At 34.8% G+C, this 20,339-nt stretch overlaps 3 protein-coding genes across 13 annotated transcripts in view; 1 reads left to right on the top strand and 2 right to left on the bottom strand.

The window, feature by feature from the left end:
• Positions 1-81: 81 nt before the first annotated feature.
• Lgr3 (Leucine-rich repeat-containing G protein-coupled receptor 3) lies at positions 82-7,455 on the bottom strand. Its single transcript, XM_070656563.1, is given in 21 exon segments — positions 82-517; positions 591-749; positions 987-1,177; positions 1,428-1,557; positions 1,663-1,813; positions 2,178-2,323; positions 2,705-2,866; positions 2,939-3,009; positions 3,121-3,192; positions 3,330-3,401; positions 3,660-3,731; positions 4,203-4,274; positions 4,358-4,429; positions 4,500-4,568; positions 5,228-5,401; positions 5,479-5,550; positions 5,638-5,709; positions 5,932-6,034; positions 6,106-6,171; positions 6,524-6,643; positions 7,093-7,455. Coding segments are annotated over 21 exon segments (2,286 nt in total). The 5' UTR covers positions 7,181-7,455; the 3' UTR covers positions 82-365.
• A 446-nt stretch (positions 7,456-7,901) lies between these two features.
• Positions 7,902-10,573, top strand: Serrs (Seryl-tRNA synthetase). Of its 2 annotated transcripts, none has more exons than XM_070656555.1 (6): positions 7,902-8,055; positions 8,144-8,674; positions 8,749-9,033; positions 9,147-9,368; positions 9,604-9,860; positions 9,933-10,573. In XM_070656555.1, exons 2-6 carry the CDS (start codon positions 8,213-8,215, stop codon positions 10,186-10,188), a joined length of 1,482 nt encoding a protein of 493 aa, XP_070512656.1. In that variant the 5' UTR covers positions 7,902-8,055; positions 8,144-8,212; the 3' UTR covers positions 10,189-10,573. The 2 variants fall into 2 exon arrangements, with proteins under 2 accessions (XP_070512656.1, XP_070512657.1); XM_070656556.1 differs by having other exon boundaries at positions 7,912-8,055; positions 8,115-8,674.
• A 1,618-nt stretch (positions 10,574-12,191) lies between these two features.
• Positions 12,192-20,339, bottom strand: part of Cic (Putative transcription factor capicua) — a 44,050-nt gene continuing 35,902 nt past the window's right edge. For 5 of the 10 annotated variants that reach the window (XM_070656533.1, XM_070656532.1, XM_070656540.1 and 2 more), the window contains 10 exons: positions 19,765-20,184; positions 19,269-19,593; positions 18,867-19,180; positions 18,367-18,598; positions 18,079-18,294; positions 17,744-17,995; positions 17,221-17,419; positions 16,909-17,114; positions 16,337-16,813; positions 12,192-16,269 (listed from right to left, as the gene is read on the bottom strand). In XM_070656533.1, the coding sequence (XP_070512634.1) occupies positions 16,205-16,269; positions 16,337-16,813; positions 16,909-17,114; positions 17,221-17,419; positions 17,744-17,995; positions 18,079-18,294; positions 18,367-18,598; positions 18,867-19,180; positions 19,269-19,593; positions 19,765-20,184 (2,706 nt within the window). In that variant the 3' untranslated portion in view covers positions 12,192-16,204. Of the gene's footprint in view, positions 16,270-16,336; positions 16,814-16,908; positions 17,115-17,220; positions 17,420-17,743; positions 17,996-18,078; positions 18,295-18,366; positions 18,599-18,866; positions 19,181-19,268; positions 19,594-19,764; positions 20,185-20,339 lie in introns of those variants that run through there. The other 5 variants (XM_070656541.1, XM_070656535.1, XM_070656536.1 and 2 more) reach the window with 5 other exon arrangements.

The following is a 20,339-nucleotide window of genomic DNA, read 5'->3' as shown; positions in this document are numbered from 1 at the left end:
TTGCCGAGTTGCTTTTAGTCAAACATTTTCTATGCCTTGTTACAAAGTGTACGTTTGTTTTTTTTTTTTTTTTTTTTTTTATTGTATGATGTAAATTAATTGAGTGCAATTCAAATTACGTAACGTGGTTTCATAATTTTCTATTTATGAAAAGCTCCATACTCAATGGTCGGCAGATAATAAAGTTTCACTACTGCTAGTTCTAAGTAGGTTCTGCGTTGGCCACTATAAACGTTCTGCTATAAAGACTCATAATTTATTTATAATTACAACTTATCAGCTTTTAAATGTAGACGTTAATATTTTATGTAACATTTAATACAGAAGCATAATATATAATTAATACATGAAAGTTGTACCTCGCATCAGTCCTGTCTCTCGGCTCGATCGTTTTCGTCGTTGAAGTCAAACAAAGATGGCGTATTCAGTCTATCGTCGTCACATTCATTCCAGATAAGTTGTATCGCGTTTTTATCAGTAATCACGGTTTTATTACTAATATCTGACACCTGCGAGTCTGTAATAAAAGTAATCAATATTTTATAAGTTATTAAACAGAGTCAAAAAGTTACTCATAGCGAAGCACAAACCTTGTCTGGAACATTTTTTCGATAAGTAGCTACGCACTTTTCCGAACCAACCCTCGTTAAGTCTTTCGCGAAATTTTGGCGTAGTGAAAGTATATAATAGTGGATTGATCGCGCTATTCACTGGCAGAATAAAAATCACTATCCAGGCATGCAAGTCGGCTATAAATTTTACATACTTATTAAGATATTTTAATTTTAAGTTCAACCGCGCTACTAATAAATATTTAAATTTTTATTAAAAATTTTTCTTTTCAAATCTTAATTGTTTTCTTTAAATAAAAGTGTAGCTCAGGGTTCGCGCGCCTATTTATCAATCTAAGATTGTTACGGAGATGCATGCTGCAATGAAAACGAATTAGTGGCAACGCGAAAACTCTCATCAGGGTTTATGCTTACGTGGTACGGGATATTTCATCATGGCGCGAATTTTCAACGCTATAATCGGTGCCCAACATGCCGCGTCTGTCAACACGATTAGAAAGAACCTGAGGGCGAACTCGGAATCGCCGACCGACAACGGTGTGGCACGGCGCGTTCTCCAGATGCTGGCGAACATGGCAACGTAAACGTAACCGATAATCATCAGTCTGCAAATGAATGCAATGATAGGTCTTGAAAGGCACCCTTCTGCCAATGCAATATTATTTCACGAAAAGCAATCACGAAATGAGAATTGATCAAGCTCGTGGTATACGTTGATTACATTTTTTAAAGACGATTATACCGTCGACATAATTGTACTTACTCTGAAAATTTTGATATTAACAATTAGATATAAAATTTTTTAGATAGGAAACTCCCCCCAAAAAAAGCAAAAAACAAAAAATAATTGTTTACCCGATGAGATTAAGTCCGAGAAAGATGAAAGCCGAGTATTCCCAGCCTATTAGATATGGATCGTCTATATGTAGAGGAAAGCACATTCCATTGACACCGTAGAACCTTGTACTGCTTCTCCAATGAATAACTTATGAATTAATAAAAGTATATAGTAAAACATTAAATTAGATATTTAAAAAACCCTTTTTTTAAATTAATAAAATAAACCGAATAAAAATTCGCGTGAACGCACCTGGCGCGAGAGCAATGATAAGTCCGATAATCCAGATGACGACCATCGACGAGGATGCAGCTTGAGATGTCATTGCACGATGGCACTTCAAGGGTGCTGCGATCAAAATAAATCGCTCCACGGACATACATGACAGGATGAGCATGGAAACCTTGCCGAGCGATAAATGATTGTCTATTTTAATTTCCGGCATTTTTAAATCGTCTTTAATTGCCATCTAACTGTACCACATGTAATACTGCTATTCTGAGCAATTAGAATCGCGCGGAAGGAGTAGTTAGTTGAAATTCAATTTACTTGGAAAAATACGCGGCAATAAATATCGATATTCGCACGTAACGTTAATTAATTACGAAATACGCGGCATAATATCGCTGATGTCTATCGACTTCGTCACGGCATCCAGATTTCGCTGCACAGTAGCGTGAGCGGTCATTACAAATATTACCGTTAAATAGCAACTCTACGTCGCGAATTGAAAATTGTGGGATTCAGGGAGGTGTTAATGCGCATACCTCGGATGATGTCATCGCTAGCGCTCCTAGAAGCGTGCAGACCCACGAGGACATCCACGTACTCGCTTCCTCTTTGTAGTTATCGCGGAACCTCGCGTCTTCAACGGCGATTATGAAGAGGTATATTCCCATCAACATGTCGGACACTATAAAAGGTTTACGTGACTTTACCGCCTTGTGATTTATCGCGAGCCTAACATTAATATGCCCGATCGATCATCGCGTTGCGCTTTGTTGTGAACCGCAAACTATGATAACTCGCGTGCACTTCGTGATTCGGTACGTCCCACGAATTATTTGAATGGGAATTATTTATTACCGCTGTCATTATCTTGCGCCTATGTCTGTTTTAATCGTCTTAAAGTAACGGCGTGCGACTGTTAAAACTTTTTTTTTTTTTTTTTTTTTTTTTTAATCGTCAAAAATGTCACAGGTTTCGCAAAGGAATAATTGCTTATCATTAAAAATTGAAAATATCATTGATATTGTAGCGATAAAATCAGGACGTAATTTAGTTTCATTATTACCTGCAAGATTTCTGATAATGATACTCAAAACACGATTCTCATCTCTGGCGGTAAATCTCCACCATAGAACAAGGCTATTACTAAGGCAAGTGACGCAAGATATGCTCCAAACAGCAGCCCTTAACAGAGGCTTGCCTAGTAAATGAGACATCGACGATACACCTTTGAAAAAGAAAAAAAAAAAGATGATACGATTATTGCAATTCGTTTTTTACCCCATATCAAGCACCTTACCATCGCTAGTAGGTCTGCATTTCTGCACTTTCGGTGCGTAAGTCATGCAATAATGAAATTTTTTGAAATATCTGAAAAGTTTAGATCTTCCGTCAAAAGATTGATTAATATTTTATTTAAAAAATTGTAGCGTCTTATTTTTAAAACGATCATTTTGTTAAATACTCGCAACTGAAACGTACACGAAGTCGAGTCTTGAAAACGCGTTGAACGCATTCTCATCTATATCGTCCATATTTATATCTTCGATGCTTCTGAAATTTCAAATTTGCAATAAGAATTTCAACTAAACGAGAAATTAATTTGAAAAAAACTTGTGATGTTATAGTCATCGTTATTATCGCACGAGAAAAGGTGTTAGGAAAAGAAAAAAAAAATATATTCAACTTACAGAGAACGAAGATTAATCAGTGGATTGAAAAGTGCCATTGATAATTCGACGATGGGATTGTAACCGATTAATCTGAAAGAACGAGATTACATCACGGGCGTTGCTAAGTGTAATGAATCTTATTTTCAAACAGATTCCGGTTTACGCGGGTTTAAATTATAATTAAAACCGGTTGTGCTCGCGGGCACGTGACGTTTCCGTAGTTCACTTTCGCGAGTAGATCTTTAACGCTAAGTATCACCGCCCAAGCACGTACGCAACTCAAACAATTAACAGTAAAGCGGAATTATCACGCGGATTGGTAATACAACACGGGTATTTTGTACTTACAACTTCAATAGATTACTCAGAGGCTGAAACACGTTTGGCGGCATCGTGACTATCCTGTTGTACGCCAAGTTTCTGAAACAAGGCTGCATGTTAATTGTGTATGATTGCGGACACTTGATTTATAATTGATCCATTGACATCCGTTGAATTTGCCATTAATAACGATCGAGATAAAATGCAATTTCAAATTTCTAACTGTATCCACGTCCGTCACACGGTAATAAATCCTTAAACTTCGACCAGACGAACGTGAGTTATAATTGGAAAAGCGAATGTGATAATAAAAAAAATATTAAAAAATGAACAATTAATCATATCTGATACCTCGACTAGAATTAGAGCTTTAGTTACGACCTCGGCCTCATCTTAAAATTCTTTTTGTAAAATTAATCCGATCGCATGCGAATCGGTCGATTCGCATTTGACGCAGTGATATGAATCGATAATCGGTACGACGCGATGTATTTTATCTTGCGGTTACGACGGCCAAATCGCTGGTACCGTTAACTTGAAACCGAGTCGCATTAACATTTATGCACTTACAGCTCAACAAGTTGTTGCAAATTCCGAAACGCGTTCTCGTCGATGCTGCTTATGCTATTGTCCTCCATACTCCTGAATCATCGTTGAGCCGTTAGCTCGCATGAATCTTATTAACAATGACAGTAATCGCTTCCGTAATCTACTTACGTACGTACAATGATTTCAAAGCGGGGCATCCGGCGAACAAATCTTCCGTTATCGACTCGAAGTAGTTCCCGTCTAATAATCTGAAACGTCGAAAATTGTAGGTGCGTGCCTTCTATTTTTATTAAACACATTTTTATTATTTGAGCTTACATTTCCGTTAACACCGGTAGTCGTGGTAGTCTCAACGCGGACGTCGTCAGCATGTTCTTACTCAGATTTCTACTTGTAAATAAAAGAGAGCAAATTAACATACATTATCAATCAACATCAGTAATTATGGGCGATGCAATCTTACTAACAGTTGTATTAATGATCAACAGGGATTTCTGTAAAAAGATGACGCGTGGAAAATGTTTTTTTATTTTTATATTTTCGAAAGATGCAACGCTAATAAATTTCCACAATTAACAAAGTTTTTCTTGCAATTAATTTCAATTTGTTTGCGTAGAATTTGCATGTTAGTCGTCTTTCATTCAAACGATCGCGAAGTTGGTGCACACGGAACTTATAAGGAAGCAATCTACGGATGGATCTGTATTTTTGTAACAACGTGCCCAAACGACTCACTAATTAACAGTAAATAAGCTTATCATCCGTGGATTAGATTACTGGGAAATTAGCGACTGGTTTTTAGGCTTAGTTTATATTAATATTTACGCGTGCTTTTGAAAATTTATGAACAATACTAGCGGTGTAAGTAGAGCAGAGCATGTCAAATAATAACGTTAGTTAAGTATGTAGTATTTAGAGTAAAAAAAAGCGCTAAATATATAACGCTGATTAGAAAGCAAGTATTTATTTCACGATAAATAATGAAAAATTTAACAGATTGAGATCACCCATAATCTTTTTTTTTTTTCTAAATATTTTTATGCAACGTAAAAAAAGTCTATATTGAGACAATTTACATCAAGTACACAGCAGCGCTGTCTTCCAAGTCAGAAAAATCTGCCGTCACAATTTTATTTTTATCCAAAAGCAGAGTCTCTAAATTATTCAGTCCCGTTAGGTGCCCCGGTAGTACTTCGCTGATGCTATTATTCGTGAGAATTCTGTACACGAACGAGTTTCGTTATATGCAAATACCAATTAATATATTATGATTTAATTTTTAAAGATATGTACTTACAACCAAAATAATTTGGACTGATAGGTAAAAGCTCCTTTATCTAACTTGACAATGTTGTTATTGTCAAGATATCTAGAAATTATAGAAATCTATAAAGTTTACATTAAAAAAAAAAATAAAAAAAAGTTTATTACATATCTCACAGCAGTTATAACTTACAACAAGCGTATCTCCGGATATCTCGATAATGCATCGCGAGATAAGTGCGTGAGTGAGTTGTCACTTAAAAAACTGCAAAAGTCATATGTACACATTGGTAATAATTAATTAAAAAAACTGTATATTTTTTAAATTGTATTTTATACTCATTATGCTATTCAGCAAATCAATTAAATTGCTAGGATTAATAATTGAACGTGCATATTCGTGTTTTGTTATATCGTATATACTATATAACATACGTACTTACATATAATGTAACGTAACAATTTTTTTTTTTTTTTAGAAGCTTACATGGCTGTAACATTCGGTGACAAGTTTTCGGGCACGTCGGTATAATTCGCACAAGTCGCACGGCATGCATAGTAGATGCATTTAGTTGGAGTGTCAAATGTACCTGCAACAAAATATACTAGTAAGAATTTTTAACCATCTAAAAATTACATATCGCGTACTCTGCGATATTACCGCAATTTTCTATATTTCCCCAATCTCTTTCCTTCGTAAACCAGTCCCAGTTTCCGTGCATGTCAACTGCGCAGCAAATTTATCGATTAAGAGAAACGAAATTGTCTTTGTAAGTCTAGAAATCAAGATAAGCTTTCTCTTTCAAGTGTAAAATTACGATAAATGAAAGTTAATGAATGTTGCCGAGATTAAATACATGTGTTGCGATTAAAGTGCTTATGAAGCAACAAATGATCGAGATAATAAGACTATCAAATTTATCTGCATTGCCATATTGAAAGTTTAACACTAGAGCAGGGTGTCGAAATAATATTTAAATCTTTCTCTCTTTCTTTCTTAAATTGCAGAAATTATTTTGTTAGAAATATAATCTCTTTGAATTATTTTTATTAAGATTTTTATCTTTTTTTAAACGTACAACAATTTTCTGTGGATTCATCATCGTTATACGGACAGTCCGTTACTCCATTACACCAGCTACGTTGCGGAATGCACGTGGTGCTATTTAAACACAGGAAGGTACCGACGGGACACTTATCTGAAATATGATATAAAAATGCCGCATTTTACTGACATTTTCTCATTGTCAGTCACGTAAAAATGTAAATTTTTTTTTTTTCTTTCCGCGAAAATTTATCGCGAGACGCGTGTTTCATCGGTGCATGGTTTACGAAACATTATTTTTAATCGTCAAACAATCTAATTTAACTTAAACACGTTGCATGCTGTAGCTTGAAGTCGTCATTTTTATCTTAAAAACCGAGGCGCTTACGTGCTAAGGAATATAGAATAGTTATTAAGTAACTAATATCGACGAGACGTATTTAAATCTGTTAAACTGTACAGAAAAAAAGAAAGAAAAAAAAAAGCCTCGCATAGCAGCTGCTAATAATAAATAAAGTTGCACTTTTAAAAAATTGATCGTAATAATGAAAATTAATGACAATGTACGTAAAATTAATCTATCTGTATATAACGTAATCATACCTTGATTCAAGTAATACATTAGTCCAGAAAGCAGGCAGAGTGCTGTCATCAGTGACACCCCGACGATGACGATGTGTCTGTATTTCATAGCTTTGAAATTAAATATGCGACTTTAATTTACACACGGCAAATTAATATAGTTTTAATTTAATTAGAATATAAATTTCTGCACATTTATGCGAGGGAGAAGGTAATCACTATACCGAAAGGACTATATATCGGATTACTTTGCAAGCTTTTACGTGCTGTAACTCCGGCCAGCACTCGAAGAACTAACCGACACTAGTTGCATACGTTTATTTTTCGTGATGAAAACTCTAATGCATTGCACACGCGCTCTTCGTTGTCCTTGGGAGCTTTCCTTCGTATACATATATCCTTCTTCCAATCTTTCAAGTAGCAATCTCCCACAAGCATAGTAATGCTCGCAAATAAGACTTACCCAGTGGCTATACAGACTTTTTAATTTCTTGACGCGTTCTATCATTTGAATTTAATTTAATAATGATTTTTAGAAGTCTCTTGAATTATTATGTTAATTAAATTATAAATAACTTGAGCAATTATGTTTGCAAATTAAACTTTAAAAATGAAAATAATTGATTCATCCCTACGGTTTAATGCGTCCAACCGGAAATTGAGAACGACTAAATTTATGCAATAGATGTGTCAGAATTTATCGGATTAGATCGTTGCAAATTAAAAAAACTTTATGTGAGTTTTAAGACTTAAAAAGTTTCTTTTATTTGTCGCAATATGGTGGATTTTGTTATATATCGAGGATAAGTTTAGCATGGAAGTTATTCAGTCTACAGTAATGCAAAGTTTGTGGTCTTGTATCATAACCTAAAATTGTTACATCAGGTCTCGGGTGAGAAGGGATCCAAGATTGTGACAGCCGCTATCCAACGCTATCGACTGTTGACAGTACTCGTCAATTTTTGATCGCTATCACTCCAACAGGTAACTATATCAATTTTAAGCAAATATCTGAAAACAGAACATGGCTGACGTAATAATAGAGATTCTACGTTCGTCTGTCTTGTCGCAGCTGGTCGAGGTGCCACGTGTGTGCGGCGCAGTGCGTGTGTCTTCCCACAAAGTTTATAAGACAAGAATCATGGTGCTCGACTTGGATTTTTTCCGTAAGGACAAGGGTTTTGACCCGGAAAAGATCCGAGAAAACCAGAAGAAGCGTTTCAAGGATGTGCAGCTAGTGGACACTGTAATCGAAAAGGACAAACACTGGCGGCAGTTGCGACATCGCGCCGACAACTTTAACAAGCTGAAGAACCTGTGCAGCAAAGAGATCGGCGAGAAAATGAAGAGGAAGGAGCCGATCGGCGACGACGACACCGTGCCACCAGCGATCGCCGAAGATTTGGATAGCTTGACTTCAGAGAACCTAAAAGCGTTAACGGTGACGCAGATCAAGCGAATACGAACGCTCATCGATATTGCTATACAAAAAAACGATGAGAACCTGAAAACCACCGAATCGGAGAGAAATAACGCACTTAGGGAAGTAGGAAATCATCTGCATGAATCCGTGCCTGTCAGTGACGATGAGGAAGAGAACAAAGTATATTTGATGCCTTTTGTGAAATGCAAGATACTTTTTTTAACATCTGTTATTTAATTGAATATTTGTTTTAGGTTGAGAGAACGTGGGGAGATTGCGCTGAGAGAAAAAAATACTCTCACGTCGATCTGATTCATATGATCGACGGCATGGATGGAGAACGTGGAACAAATGTATCTGGTGGACGAGGTTATTTCTTGACTGGACCAGCGGTGTTTCTCCAACAGGCTGTAATACAATTAGCATTGAAAAAATTATTTAAGAAAGGTTATAAGCCTCTGTACACTCCATTTACTATGCGGAAAGACGCGATGCAAGAAGTAGCTCAACTTTCTCAATTTGATGAGGAATTGTACAAGGTAAACAGTAAAGCAATTTTGTTTAACATAAAAGAAACAAGAGTAAATGACATGCACAAGGTATTTTTGTAGTATCTAGTTAATGTAATTACTGTTAAAATTTATTATATCAGGTGATTGGTAAAGGTAGCGAACGTAACGAGGATAAAGAAATGGAAGAAAAATACCTCATTGCTACCTCTGAACAACCAATAGCAGCGTTTCATAGGGGCGAATGGATAGCTGAAAATGCTTTACCAATAAAATATGCTGGAATCTCCACTTGCTTTAGACAAGAAGTAGGCTCTCATGGACGAGATACTAGAGGCATTTTTAGGGTACATCAGTTTGAAAAGGTATCTGAAATTAAATAAAAAGTAATCTACAAATTAGTTCCAATATTGGGCGGCTCTTAGTTTAACTAGGAAAGTCAGAGCTTAATATTCTGAGCTTGTGCAGCTTATAAATTCAAAAAGTCAAATAAAAATCACTTCCAAACCATTATAATAGCATTGCAAATAAATATTAATTGTTCGTAAATAAAACGATAAGTTTAATATACGTGCTTAATGTATGTTATTTGATTTTTAGGTAGAACAATTCTGTCTTACCTCGCCGCATGATAATAAATCTTGGGAGATGATGGATCATATGATTTCCAACGCAGAAGAATTTTATCAGGCTTTAGAAATTCCTTATCGTATAGTTAATATTGTATCCGGTGCACTGAATCACGCAGCTTCCAAGAAGTTGGACTTGGAAGCCTGGTTTCCCGGCTCGGGTGCATTTCGTGAGCTCGTATCATGTAGCAATTGCTTGGATTATCAAGCAAGGAGATTGCTCGTCAGGTCAGTGAATTAAATAAATGTCTCTGCTATTATACAACTCACAAAACTTTTATGAAACTTTAACATCTGCAGATACGGGCAAACAAAGAAGATGAATACCACAACAGACTACGTTCACATGCTGAATGCGACGTTGTGTGCCGTGACGCGTGTAATTTGCGCGATTTTGGAAGTACATCAAACGGAAACTGGTATCAAGGTGCCAAAAGTTCTGGCCGAGTACATGCCTTCCGAGTACGAAAGCGAAATTCTATTTGTGAAAGCTGCGCCGATCGATGAAATCGAAACGAAAAAACAGAAAAAGCAAAAGGAAAATATATCCAAGTAACCAGTAGTTATGTGCATATGGCAATGAGGCAAATGGACTAATTTGTATTTATTGCATTTGTAAATTGCATTTCCTTTTTTAATACTGTATTTAAGCAGAAAATTTAATATTATACATAAAACACAGTAATTACTGTTTTTTTATATATATATATGTTGAAATATCTTGCTAAAAATTATTTATCAAGGAGCGAAATAACAATTACATTTGACAAATTGATAAAATTTTAGAAATTATTATAATTAGTGCAAATTGTTAAATTAATAAAAAAAAGTGAGAAATGCAAGATAGAATTACGATTTAACCAGATCACACGGAGCTGTACGTTGTAATAGATATTTAAGAAAATATACTATACGCTAATCTTTTCAACTTCTTAATACAAGTCTCACAGCAAATAACTTTTCCTTGGCTCAAAAAAAAATTTCCTCCAGCTGGTTTTATGTACAGAAACAATAATCATTTCGATACGTAACGTTAAATGAATTTCGAGCTTCATTACCTTTATTACGTAAGAAGGCATGTATCCGATTAACGATCGTGTTAAGTTTAGAACAATCGGCGATTGTCAACACAGATTACAACATTTTATTTGATAACACTTGTTCAATATTTTTATAATCAGACATCGGTATATAATATATATGATTTTGTAATATACATTTGATGAAGAATATTTTTCATATATAATATTCCATATTTATCTGCTTTCTGAAAATTCGTAATATCTCTGTAATGTGCTAAGAATCCATTTTCCCTTCTTTTTATTTTTTTTTACAGTTACCAGTATCGTTAATACTAATATACACACAAGAGGCCATTAAAATGTCTTCCCCCAGAACAATGCACTTCAGTGTATACGTCGTGTAAAGGAAAAGGAAAATTAAGAAACCCTTTTCTTCATGGCGCAACGCCAACAGGCTGCGGTTTCTCCGCGACGAATTACGTCCACCGGAAGAATAAGCGCATGCCGAGCTCCATAAAAACTGATTATTGCGTATGCTAAATGTCGGTGTAATAATAATACTTTGGCCAGGCATAAGATAATCCACCACACTGCTCTTTCTATCTTATAATAAAATATAGACTTTACATTGTTACGAGATTAGATTTTCATATAATACATTTCACATACAGAGTTAAATCAATCGTTCGCAGCGACGTGCCTCACCGATAATAATGTTAAAACTCTAATTTCCACATTATTATTATCATTATTATTATCCGCGGTTATAGCACTACAATTTATTACTGAGCAGAGTAACTTCGATGAAATGGCGGGATGCGAGATATGGAAATGCGTTCGGTGGAAGGACCGGCGATGTGATATTGTACGATCTAATAGAGCAGTCACTTAAGAATGCGTGATACGAGGCGCGAGGTCGGATGCGTATCGTTCAATAGAAAACAGCAGGCACCGAACTCTCAAACATTTCCACGCTTTCATCGAAGATCACAAACCTAGTAAACCTCGCGTTAACCGAAGGAAAGACGGACGCGTACACTTAATTTTACGTCAATGTATATATACAATTGCAGACGGAAACGTCGATTTTGCGTGATCGGGGGGATTCCAGCAACGTAAAATGCCACAAGAATTCCGCGCGGGTAGATTCTTTCTTCCTTCTCGTCTCACGTTCTTGCTCTCATCTCCTCAGACGCTCCTTAGAAAAATTAAACGCATTTCTAAGTCGAAACGGCCGTGTGTATGCGTGTTTGTGTACCCGGTAATTTGGTCCAACAACGTACTCGTTTTAAGGGCATCAGTGTTAAAATCTGCCAATCTCCATCGGCTCATTCATCCGCAAAACGTGCCTCATCTCGCATTTTAACTCGTAACACGCGGGACTCGGTGATTCACGAGTCCCGAAGTATCTATACAGGCACAATGGTAAAATTGGCAAATGAACATCGAACGCGTTATGATAGTACGCAAGTGTAAAAAAGATGATATCTCTTTTTTTCTTTTTTTCTCTCTCTCTCTCTCTCCCCCTACGAAAGAATTTCTATACCTCTAAGTCTCACTTTTTTTTGTTTTAGGTTAGATATGATTAAGAAAAAAATATACACGCGCATCACATTTTTTTTTTTTCCTTTTTCTTTTCTAACGAAGTGAAAATTCCACGGAGTTCACGCGCGAGGACGTCGATATAATTTACATTCGAGAACACGTTCCAGAAATATTGCTTGGCGACACTGAAATGGATCATAAGGGGTATGTATTAATCGATCACGTCTCAAGGTACAAAGCCGACTTGTCTGTCTCGTTGGATTGGTGCAGATTTTAATGCCTCAGCCAGATATATAATTGTCTTTCCTACATATAATATATACTATAATGTCATACATATGCGACTGCGTTTAATAATTTGTTTTATACATTTATGTATATATATATATATGTATATATATATATATTTTTTTTTTTCCTTTTATAATTGTGTTTATATTTCGTTATCCCACGCATGTATATGCACGTATATCGTACAATGGGTCGATGTCTAACATGTAGTTTTTACTGCATAGATACATAGAGTCATTCGTCCACGACTTTTTTTTATATGTGGTATTAACTCTTTTGTATGCTTCGTATATTTTTATAACATTAATCTTGACTGATAATATATAATTACATAACAGTTTTAAAAATATTTCAAAATTAAACAAGAAATAATTGGACATTACGGTAAATTGCGTGGCGACTAAGCACAGTAAAAATATATTCAACGCAAATAATTAAAAAAAAAAAAAAAAATACTAATAATAATGACAAAGAGTGGTGTAAAGAAGCGCTCGATTTAGTGCATATCCGTTTATACATCAAGGAAAAAATATAAAGAGGAAGGGATTACACGCAGGAAGTCTAGTGGTGAAGAAATAGTCAGTAGAGTAGCCGCCACTTTTACTTTACTTCTGTTTTCCTAGATCACAGTCACATTCGTGGCTGCTAAATCACGGAACGTATTTCATCACCATACAAAATGAGGGAGGGAAGAATATATGAATATATACATACACATATAATATGTATATAGACATGTACATATGTGTATATATATGTGAAAGAAATTTTTAAGAATCTTATAAATACTGGAAAGTAGTTCGCTTTTTTTTTTGTTTTTTTAGTTTACGCCAGTACAAAATATATATAGTATTTTTTTTTGTATTAATTCTTTGAGAAATGGGCTAGAATGTGAGAGATATTCAAACCCTGTTAAGATCCTGTCTTATCTAGATCTAAAAGTGTATATCTTGAATATGTTGTTTTTAAAAATACTTACGAAAATTGCGTAAAAAAAAAAAAAAAAAAAAAAGAGAGAGAGAAGGAACGCTTGATATATAATTTCTTAATTAAAGACACAATTAACAAACATACTTAACAGATTCATTAAATTTTCGCTAGATCTTGTGTGTAGGCATGCAGCATAAATATAATACAATAAGATTTGAGCACTCGTATCTAAAATATTTCATGATAAAATATTAAAAAAAAAAAAAAAAAAAAAAGAGAGAGAGAAAAAAGAAAAATACTTTTACAATTACACGATTACCCTTCGAATTTTTGATTGCTTACATGAAACGCAATCATAAAAATCGTCTTAAAATACATTAAAATGGCTTGCAATATAAATTTAAAGCTGATTTCTTATCAATAGAGTAAAGACGTTAAGTAATATCGGCGATACGAAAACATTACAGGATCAATCCAGGCTTTAAGTTTCCCTCTTTTTACGTTGCTATTTGCTAGTGCGCTTAACGTTCGGTAAAAGATAATAAATCAAAAGATAATAGGATAATGATATAATTATAATATTATATACAAACAATAATATCCTAACGCTTTAGGAAAGGATTAACTTTGGAGAAGGGTGGGAGGACCGTCCCGAGCACAAAAGTCTACTACAGATGAAGGCCCATAATCTGCAATTATTCTAACTTAATCCTGCCTGCTGCACTTTTTTTCATAATTATAATTCTACAAATTACAATACCATATGCTCTACCATCTCCATTATATATATATATATATATATTATATTATATATATATATATATATATATATATATATATATATATATTTCACTTAGTGTATTTTCTATTTACAAAATATGTAGAATAGACACTATTTCATATTCCTAACTATGATATACGTGCCGTGGCGCGAGACTTTAACTTGTCGAAGTGCGCTTTTTTTTATAAACATATTACTAATTACATAATCTATTTTACAGCCAAATTCAACAATCTTTGCTAAAATTCAATGCGATAATTCTGAGAGCTTTAACAACGTAAAAAAGAGCGAAAACGCTGGATCAATAAAAGAGGATGTTAAAACAAATGCGATACACTACACCTTTTCTCTTACAATAAAGTAAACTTATTAAAATGCACGATATAATCCAGGAGAGTTGGATTCTTTTCAACATATTTTACAAATTTATTGTATGCAACGTTGTATACAACGCATACATATAGATAAAATACGCATTTTTACTTTTATACGTTGCTACTGTTAATGATAAACAATAATTGTTGACAATTAAAAATCGATATCGAATATCAACGATTAGATTTTGTAATGTCTCTCATATATATGTAATACATGTTAAGTACTTCATACATGTAATAAAGATAATAATAAAATGTGTATTTGTCACGGCCAAAAAAAAAAAAAGAAAAAAATAACGACCTGCTTAAAAACGCTTAAATCTAAGGCCAAAAAAAATAATAATAAAATAAAATAAACTAATTAAATGGAAAAAGACCGTTTTAAAACACGTATAAAATATAAATTATTGCACAGAATCTTAGCAAAGCTCTAAAAACAATAGAATAAGTACTTTCAATAATGTCAGAGAAACATATTACATATTACTATATATCAAGAGTTATCTAACAATTATTTTTCCACTAATACGGGAATTATAGCGCATGCACATTCCCTTTACTTTGTCGCCGCACAATGGCACGATTTTTACCTCCGATATCATAATCTATAAGTCAAGAATACAATGCTTTTACAACTCTTCAAATAAAGAGTTGCAGACATTTTAACTGTTCAGATATTCTTTCCCTCAAGATTATTACAAGATAATATTTACATAAGAAATAAACATTTCTGATGAGTGTATGACATACAATTTTGTGCAGTTTTCACTCTATAGTTTTTCCGACTCACATATCATATATATATAATATATATATATATATAAAGTATAACTAAAGTATATATTTATATATATAAACTCTGATTTCATAATGTTTTGTTAATTCTATGTTGCATGTTTCCAATTACAATTTTCTCTTTCTCCTTTTTCTCGGCCTGTCTTTTTTTTTTTTTTTTTTCCCCTATGAATTTTCATATTTTCAACAATAATTAACAACGGCTTAGGCCTTTCATGAATTATGCAGGACGTGTTGATGTACAAATATCATTTTCATAATTAAAAATGCGCATAAAAATGCGGTTTATAATTTTAAAATATAATAGAATATTTTTTTATCGTGATTCTTTTTCGATCGTTTTTGAATCAGTGCCATGTAATATTATTTTCTATTAAAAAAAAAAAAATTTTATCTCGTACTATGTTTGAACATCATACTTACGTCACTCATCGTACGTACTTAGTATAGTACAATTGTATTTATGTGCAACGTCCAGTTTGCACGTAAAAACATAAATTGTCCCGAAGCATCACGATTTAGCTATTAAATATGTACAGTTTTCATATCATTATCGTTCAATAATAATTGAACACAAAAATCCGAACACACACAGACAGAGAGTCGATCATTGACATTTATATATCGACACGTCTCAGTATGCCCACTAAAAGTCATCCGCACCAGACTTTATCATAATTTAAAATTGCACTAAAGCCATTTGCAGTACTTTACAAATTCCAAAGAGAGTGTACACTAACAACTTTTCTAGTAAACACTTCTTCAAAGGATAATGATGTATTCATGTTGCGGAGTAAGGGGATGCATAGTATCACAGTTGGCACGTGGGTGCTAGCTACCACTACTGCTTACAGGCAGTGAATGTGGAACTCCCATCGATGTTGGAGGAGCAGGACCTGAAAAAATATTTATAAATTATTTGTTAGACTTTTTTCGTCAAGTCGTAATAAATGAGAAACTTACCAGTTACAACAGGAGACGATTCAGAGACTGGCAATGGACTAACAAGACTATTAGCACTCGGTGTGGAATTAGCTTTCAGTTTTTGCCTCACTTCTCGAATCTTCAGTTGCAAGCTAGTCTTAGTAGGAAATATATCCACATGCTTAAGTTGAAATGTGGTAGTTGCTTGCGCTGTCGGGAAGTAACCGTGTTCTTGAAACAATTGCATGACCAATTGCCTCCGTTGTTCCAATATCTTTCTATGACCACGTTCATTGTCACTTCTACCGATTCCCAGCACGGTATTTCCAGCACTGCTCCCAGGGGTTTTCGGCGTACGCGGAGAGCTGGCATCGACATCGATTAGATCGTTATTAGCTCTATAAGCGTCAACGTTAAAATCCGGGCCGAAAAACGTGGTGCCTGTCAGCTTAACACTTGATGTAGATTTTGGAGTGGCTGATATCGGTGTATCTGAGTCGATCTCATCCTCATTCACTATTAAAAAAGAATATATATATATATATATAAGTACGAATATAATTACATCTAAGTACGGTTAAAACTGCATAAAAACTATTTAATATAATTACTTGTGGGCCTATGAGGTCCTTGCGTGGATTTTTTTCGATAGCCTGGCATCTGCATAGGTGTTTGTGGATGTAATATAGAAGCTGCACTGCTGTGGCTAGATGACCCCGGGGTATTTATACTGATCGCACTCGGGCTTTGTATATCCTCTGGTTTGAATTCTGGCAACGATGAGAATTTTTCTTGGAAGTTTACTTGTTCGAGAACTCTGCAATTATTTTATCAGTTCTCAATACATTATCTGAACTAATTTAATTTATATATTTAATCTCATTAACAGAACAATTATAAATATGAAAATATATTGCTAGTACCTGTCCATACCATCCTCCACGTTTTTCTTGAAAAAGGAGCCCTTCTTAGTTGAGGGAGAAGGAGAAGTATGAGATTCTGTCAAATTTTGTTGTTGCGTTTGCTCTGTCACTTGAGATGTATTTGTTTGTGGTCGATTGTCGCAATGTTGTGGCGCTGCCATTGGCCCATGGTCTCCTGCCGTTGATGCAGGAGGCATTGCTATTAAATAGGAGAGATCGAAAAAGACCGATGAAGAAAAGAAATAAGGAATAAAAGTAGTTGAATATAAAAATAGTTAATTATTAAGAATACGAAATCAGAGGTGAGGGGGATAATCTTAATAATTACCTAAAATTAATTTATAAAAATTTATAGAAATATGTAGAGATAGAAAAACTATTATATACTATCTTTAATTAAAAATTATTTAACTAAATAAAATTCTAGTTAAATAATTTTTAATTTTTAAATCCGTAGTTTAAAAAATTAAGTCTTATATACAAATGTTGAAATAAAAAATAGTAATTTTACATGATTATTTACCCATTGATTGTCTTCTTTGTAATGGCGCTCGACCCAGTTGTGCCGGAGTAGGAGCAAGCATAAATGGACCTTTACTTGGTATGTCGTTACTCTGACTTTCATCGAATGTGTATGATTTATTCGATATGAGATCACCGTTTCCATGATTATTTTGCGGTGTATGAGGTGTTGCTGCTTGCTTATGTATCTCATTTGTTGTCGGAGTAGCAATATTCACAGGACCTTTTCTCTCTTCTGTTTTTATATTACTGACTGTAGTAGAAAAAAGTAAGGTAAATAAAAAAGTTACGCATATTGCAACGTGTAAAAAAATAATTAATTCGTAAAAAGATTACCGTAAAACTGAGTGTGATTCGTAGCCAATTGATTGTCACTGTTCTCGGATTCTGCAAGGCGAGCAATGGAATGGCCAATTCCTCGATAAGACGATGTAGTAGAGATTGTTGATAATGCTGTCGAATAAGGTTTGCTCACAATCACGCTTTGGATTTCCATTTTATTATTCGAAACCAAACTTTGCACGGATATCGAATTGTTGCGGCTACCTGCATCTGTACGCAAATATATTATTTATATGACGTAATATAGTTGAAAAAGAATAAAACAGTCTTCTGTGCACTCACCAGAGATGGGTATTTGGAAACCACCGTACATCCTGGAGTGTGGCGGCGTCGGGTTAAGGTACTGCGATCCCTGCTGCGGTTTGGAAACAGCCACCAAATCGTTATCGAGTAATGTTACAGTGAGCGATGGTTGATAGGGGACAGTTGAAGTAAGGGGGCGAAGAGTAGTGCCTAAAGACTGCAACGGCGGCTGCTGTTGTTTCAACAGCGCCATCATAGGTTTCGATCCAATCTGTTAGTATCGTTAAATCTGTTACTTAATTTCCGAATCCGTCTAAAATCTTTTATTCAAAAATTATCGATAAAAAACGTGCGCACTACTTTCTTAAGCGCACGGCCGTGCTGAGATAACGTCGATACTGTCATGGAGAAACGTATGGCTTGTCGGCACGATGAATGATAACTACTCTCAATGACGCATGTACGATATATGATGAGTCTAAATGAATCGCAAGAAATGTATGCAAAAGCGTCTATCTAATTTAGTACGTAGTACTTACAGTGTGTAATACCGGGGCTGCCGTAAATTTGGGTATGTTCCGTCCATTCTCAGTGTGGATGCTCACGAGATTATTCACGTTGTACTGCGTGCTGTACTGCTGCTCGCCCTTTACCGGTTCAGGCTTAATAACTTTCGGCGATATCGGCATTGTTATGAAAGCACCACCGGTAGGCTGGAACCCTGACACTCCTGTTGGATTGACAGGACTGTGATAAGGATACGTGCTCGACAAAACCGATACAGTACTGCCTTTATCCATGGTAGTATGATGATAGTTTGTTGTAGATTCTATACCTGTTGAGGGTATCCGAGCTAAATAAACATCAAGATTCGTATTGTTAAAATGTAATTTATGTAACGTATCATGCAGACGTTACATCTGTTTGAGTCTCGAAAGTACCTTTTATTGGTTTAGGCCTGCATGTTATTTCTTGTTTAACATTGATCATGTCCCTTTTCTGACCGCTCACCGAAAACTGCGATTGATTGTAACACTTTTTTTCCGCGTCCTCATCTTGGGCATCGTTATCACTGTCCGTCAATTTATCTTTGCACTTCAGATCTATTTCCGGTTGAGGATCTTCGCAGATAACCATTTGATCGTCATCTGATCCATTAGTGTCATCGTCTTGCTTGATGTCCGTCTCCGCGATTTGCAAAGGAATCTCCGAAATCTGATGTTGGGTGTGGGACTGATTCATAACGTCATTCATAATTTTTTTTATCTGTCAATAATTTTATCAGTAAGGCAAATACTTAATTTTTTATGTTGAAAATACACAGAAAAAAAAGAATCTTTTTAAAATTGTATAAATTTCCAATTACGATTAAGATGCACTCTTTTAAACACTTAATTTTATAACACTTGTTACAAATGTTTTCGTAAAACTTCTTACCTTAATGTCAGCGGACGTTTCCTTATACGTGGAAGTAATTGGAGTAGATATTTCATCGGCAGACGTAATCACTAATGGGTCGTCCGACGAAGAACCTTGCAGAGCATCCGTTTCTTCTCCTGTGCTGTTCAATTTTGTCCTTCCCGTCTCGCTTCCTTTAAAGCTAGTCGTCGACGATTTCCGTCTGTCCTTACTACACCACTTCCAGTCCGGATGCGCCTTAAAGTGTGCTTCTTTTACTTCCGAAGCAAGCTCGTGATACTTTTGCTTTTCCTCTTGTCCCAAAGCATACCACCACTCTCCTAATATCTTGGATACGGTACGATTATCTTGATTTGGATGACGTTGGTGCACAACAGCACGGTGCCGTTTTGAAAAGATCATAAATGCGTTCATGGGTCGACGTATTCTGTCTTTAGCCTGCAATTAATTAATTAATGAAAATAAGGTTATGATAAAAATGCGTTTACTTACGTATATTCTCATTAAATTGACGTTATTAAATATAATTTAATTATGATTGATATTATTATAAAAAATTTAATTTATTATCAATATTATAATAGCTAGATTCT

Source organism: Cardiocondyla obscurior, linkage group LG05 (genome assembly GCF_019399895.1).
Source record: "Cardiocondyla obscurior isolate alpha-2009 linkage group LG05, Cobs3.1, whole genome shotgun sequence".
NCBI lineage: Eukaryota > Metazoa > Arthropoda > Insecta > Hymenoptera > Formicidae > Cardiocondyla > Cardiocondyla obscurior.
The sequence above is the reverse complement of the archived record's forward strand: the minus strand, read 5'-3'. Positions and strand labels throughout refer to the sequence as shown.

Bases quoted from the DNA above. Each gene is read 5' to 3' on its own strand.
- Serrs (XM_070656555.1), top strand. From the start codon at position 8,213: ATGGTGCTCGACTTGGATTTTTTCCGTAAGGACAAGGGTTTTGACCCG. The intron at 8,675-8,748 runs GTATATTTGATG...TATTTGTTTTAG, and splicing joins ACGATGAGGAAGAGAACAAA to GTTGAGAGAACGTGGGGAGA. The intron at 9,034-9,146 runs GTAAACAGTAAA...TTATTATATCAG, and splicing joins TTGATGAGGAATTGTACAAG to GTGATTGGTAAAGGTAGCGA.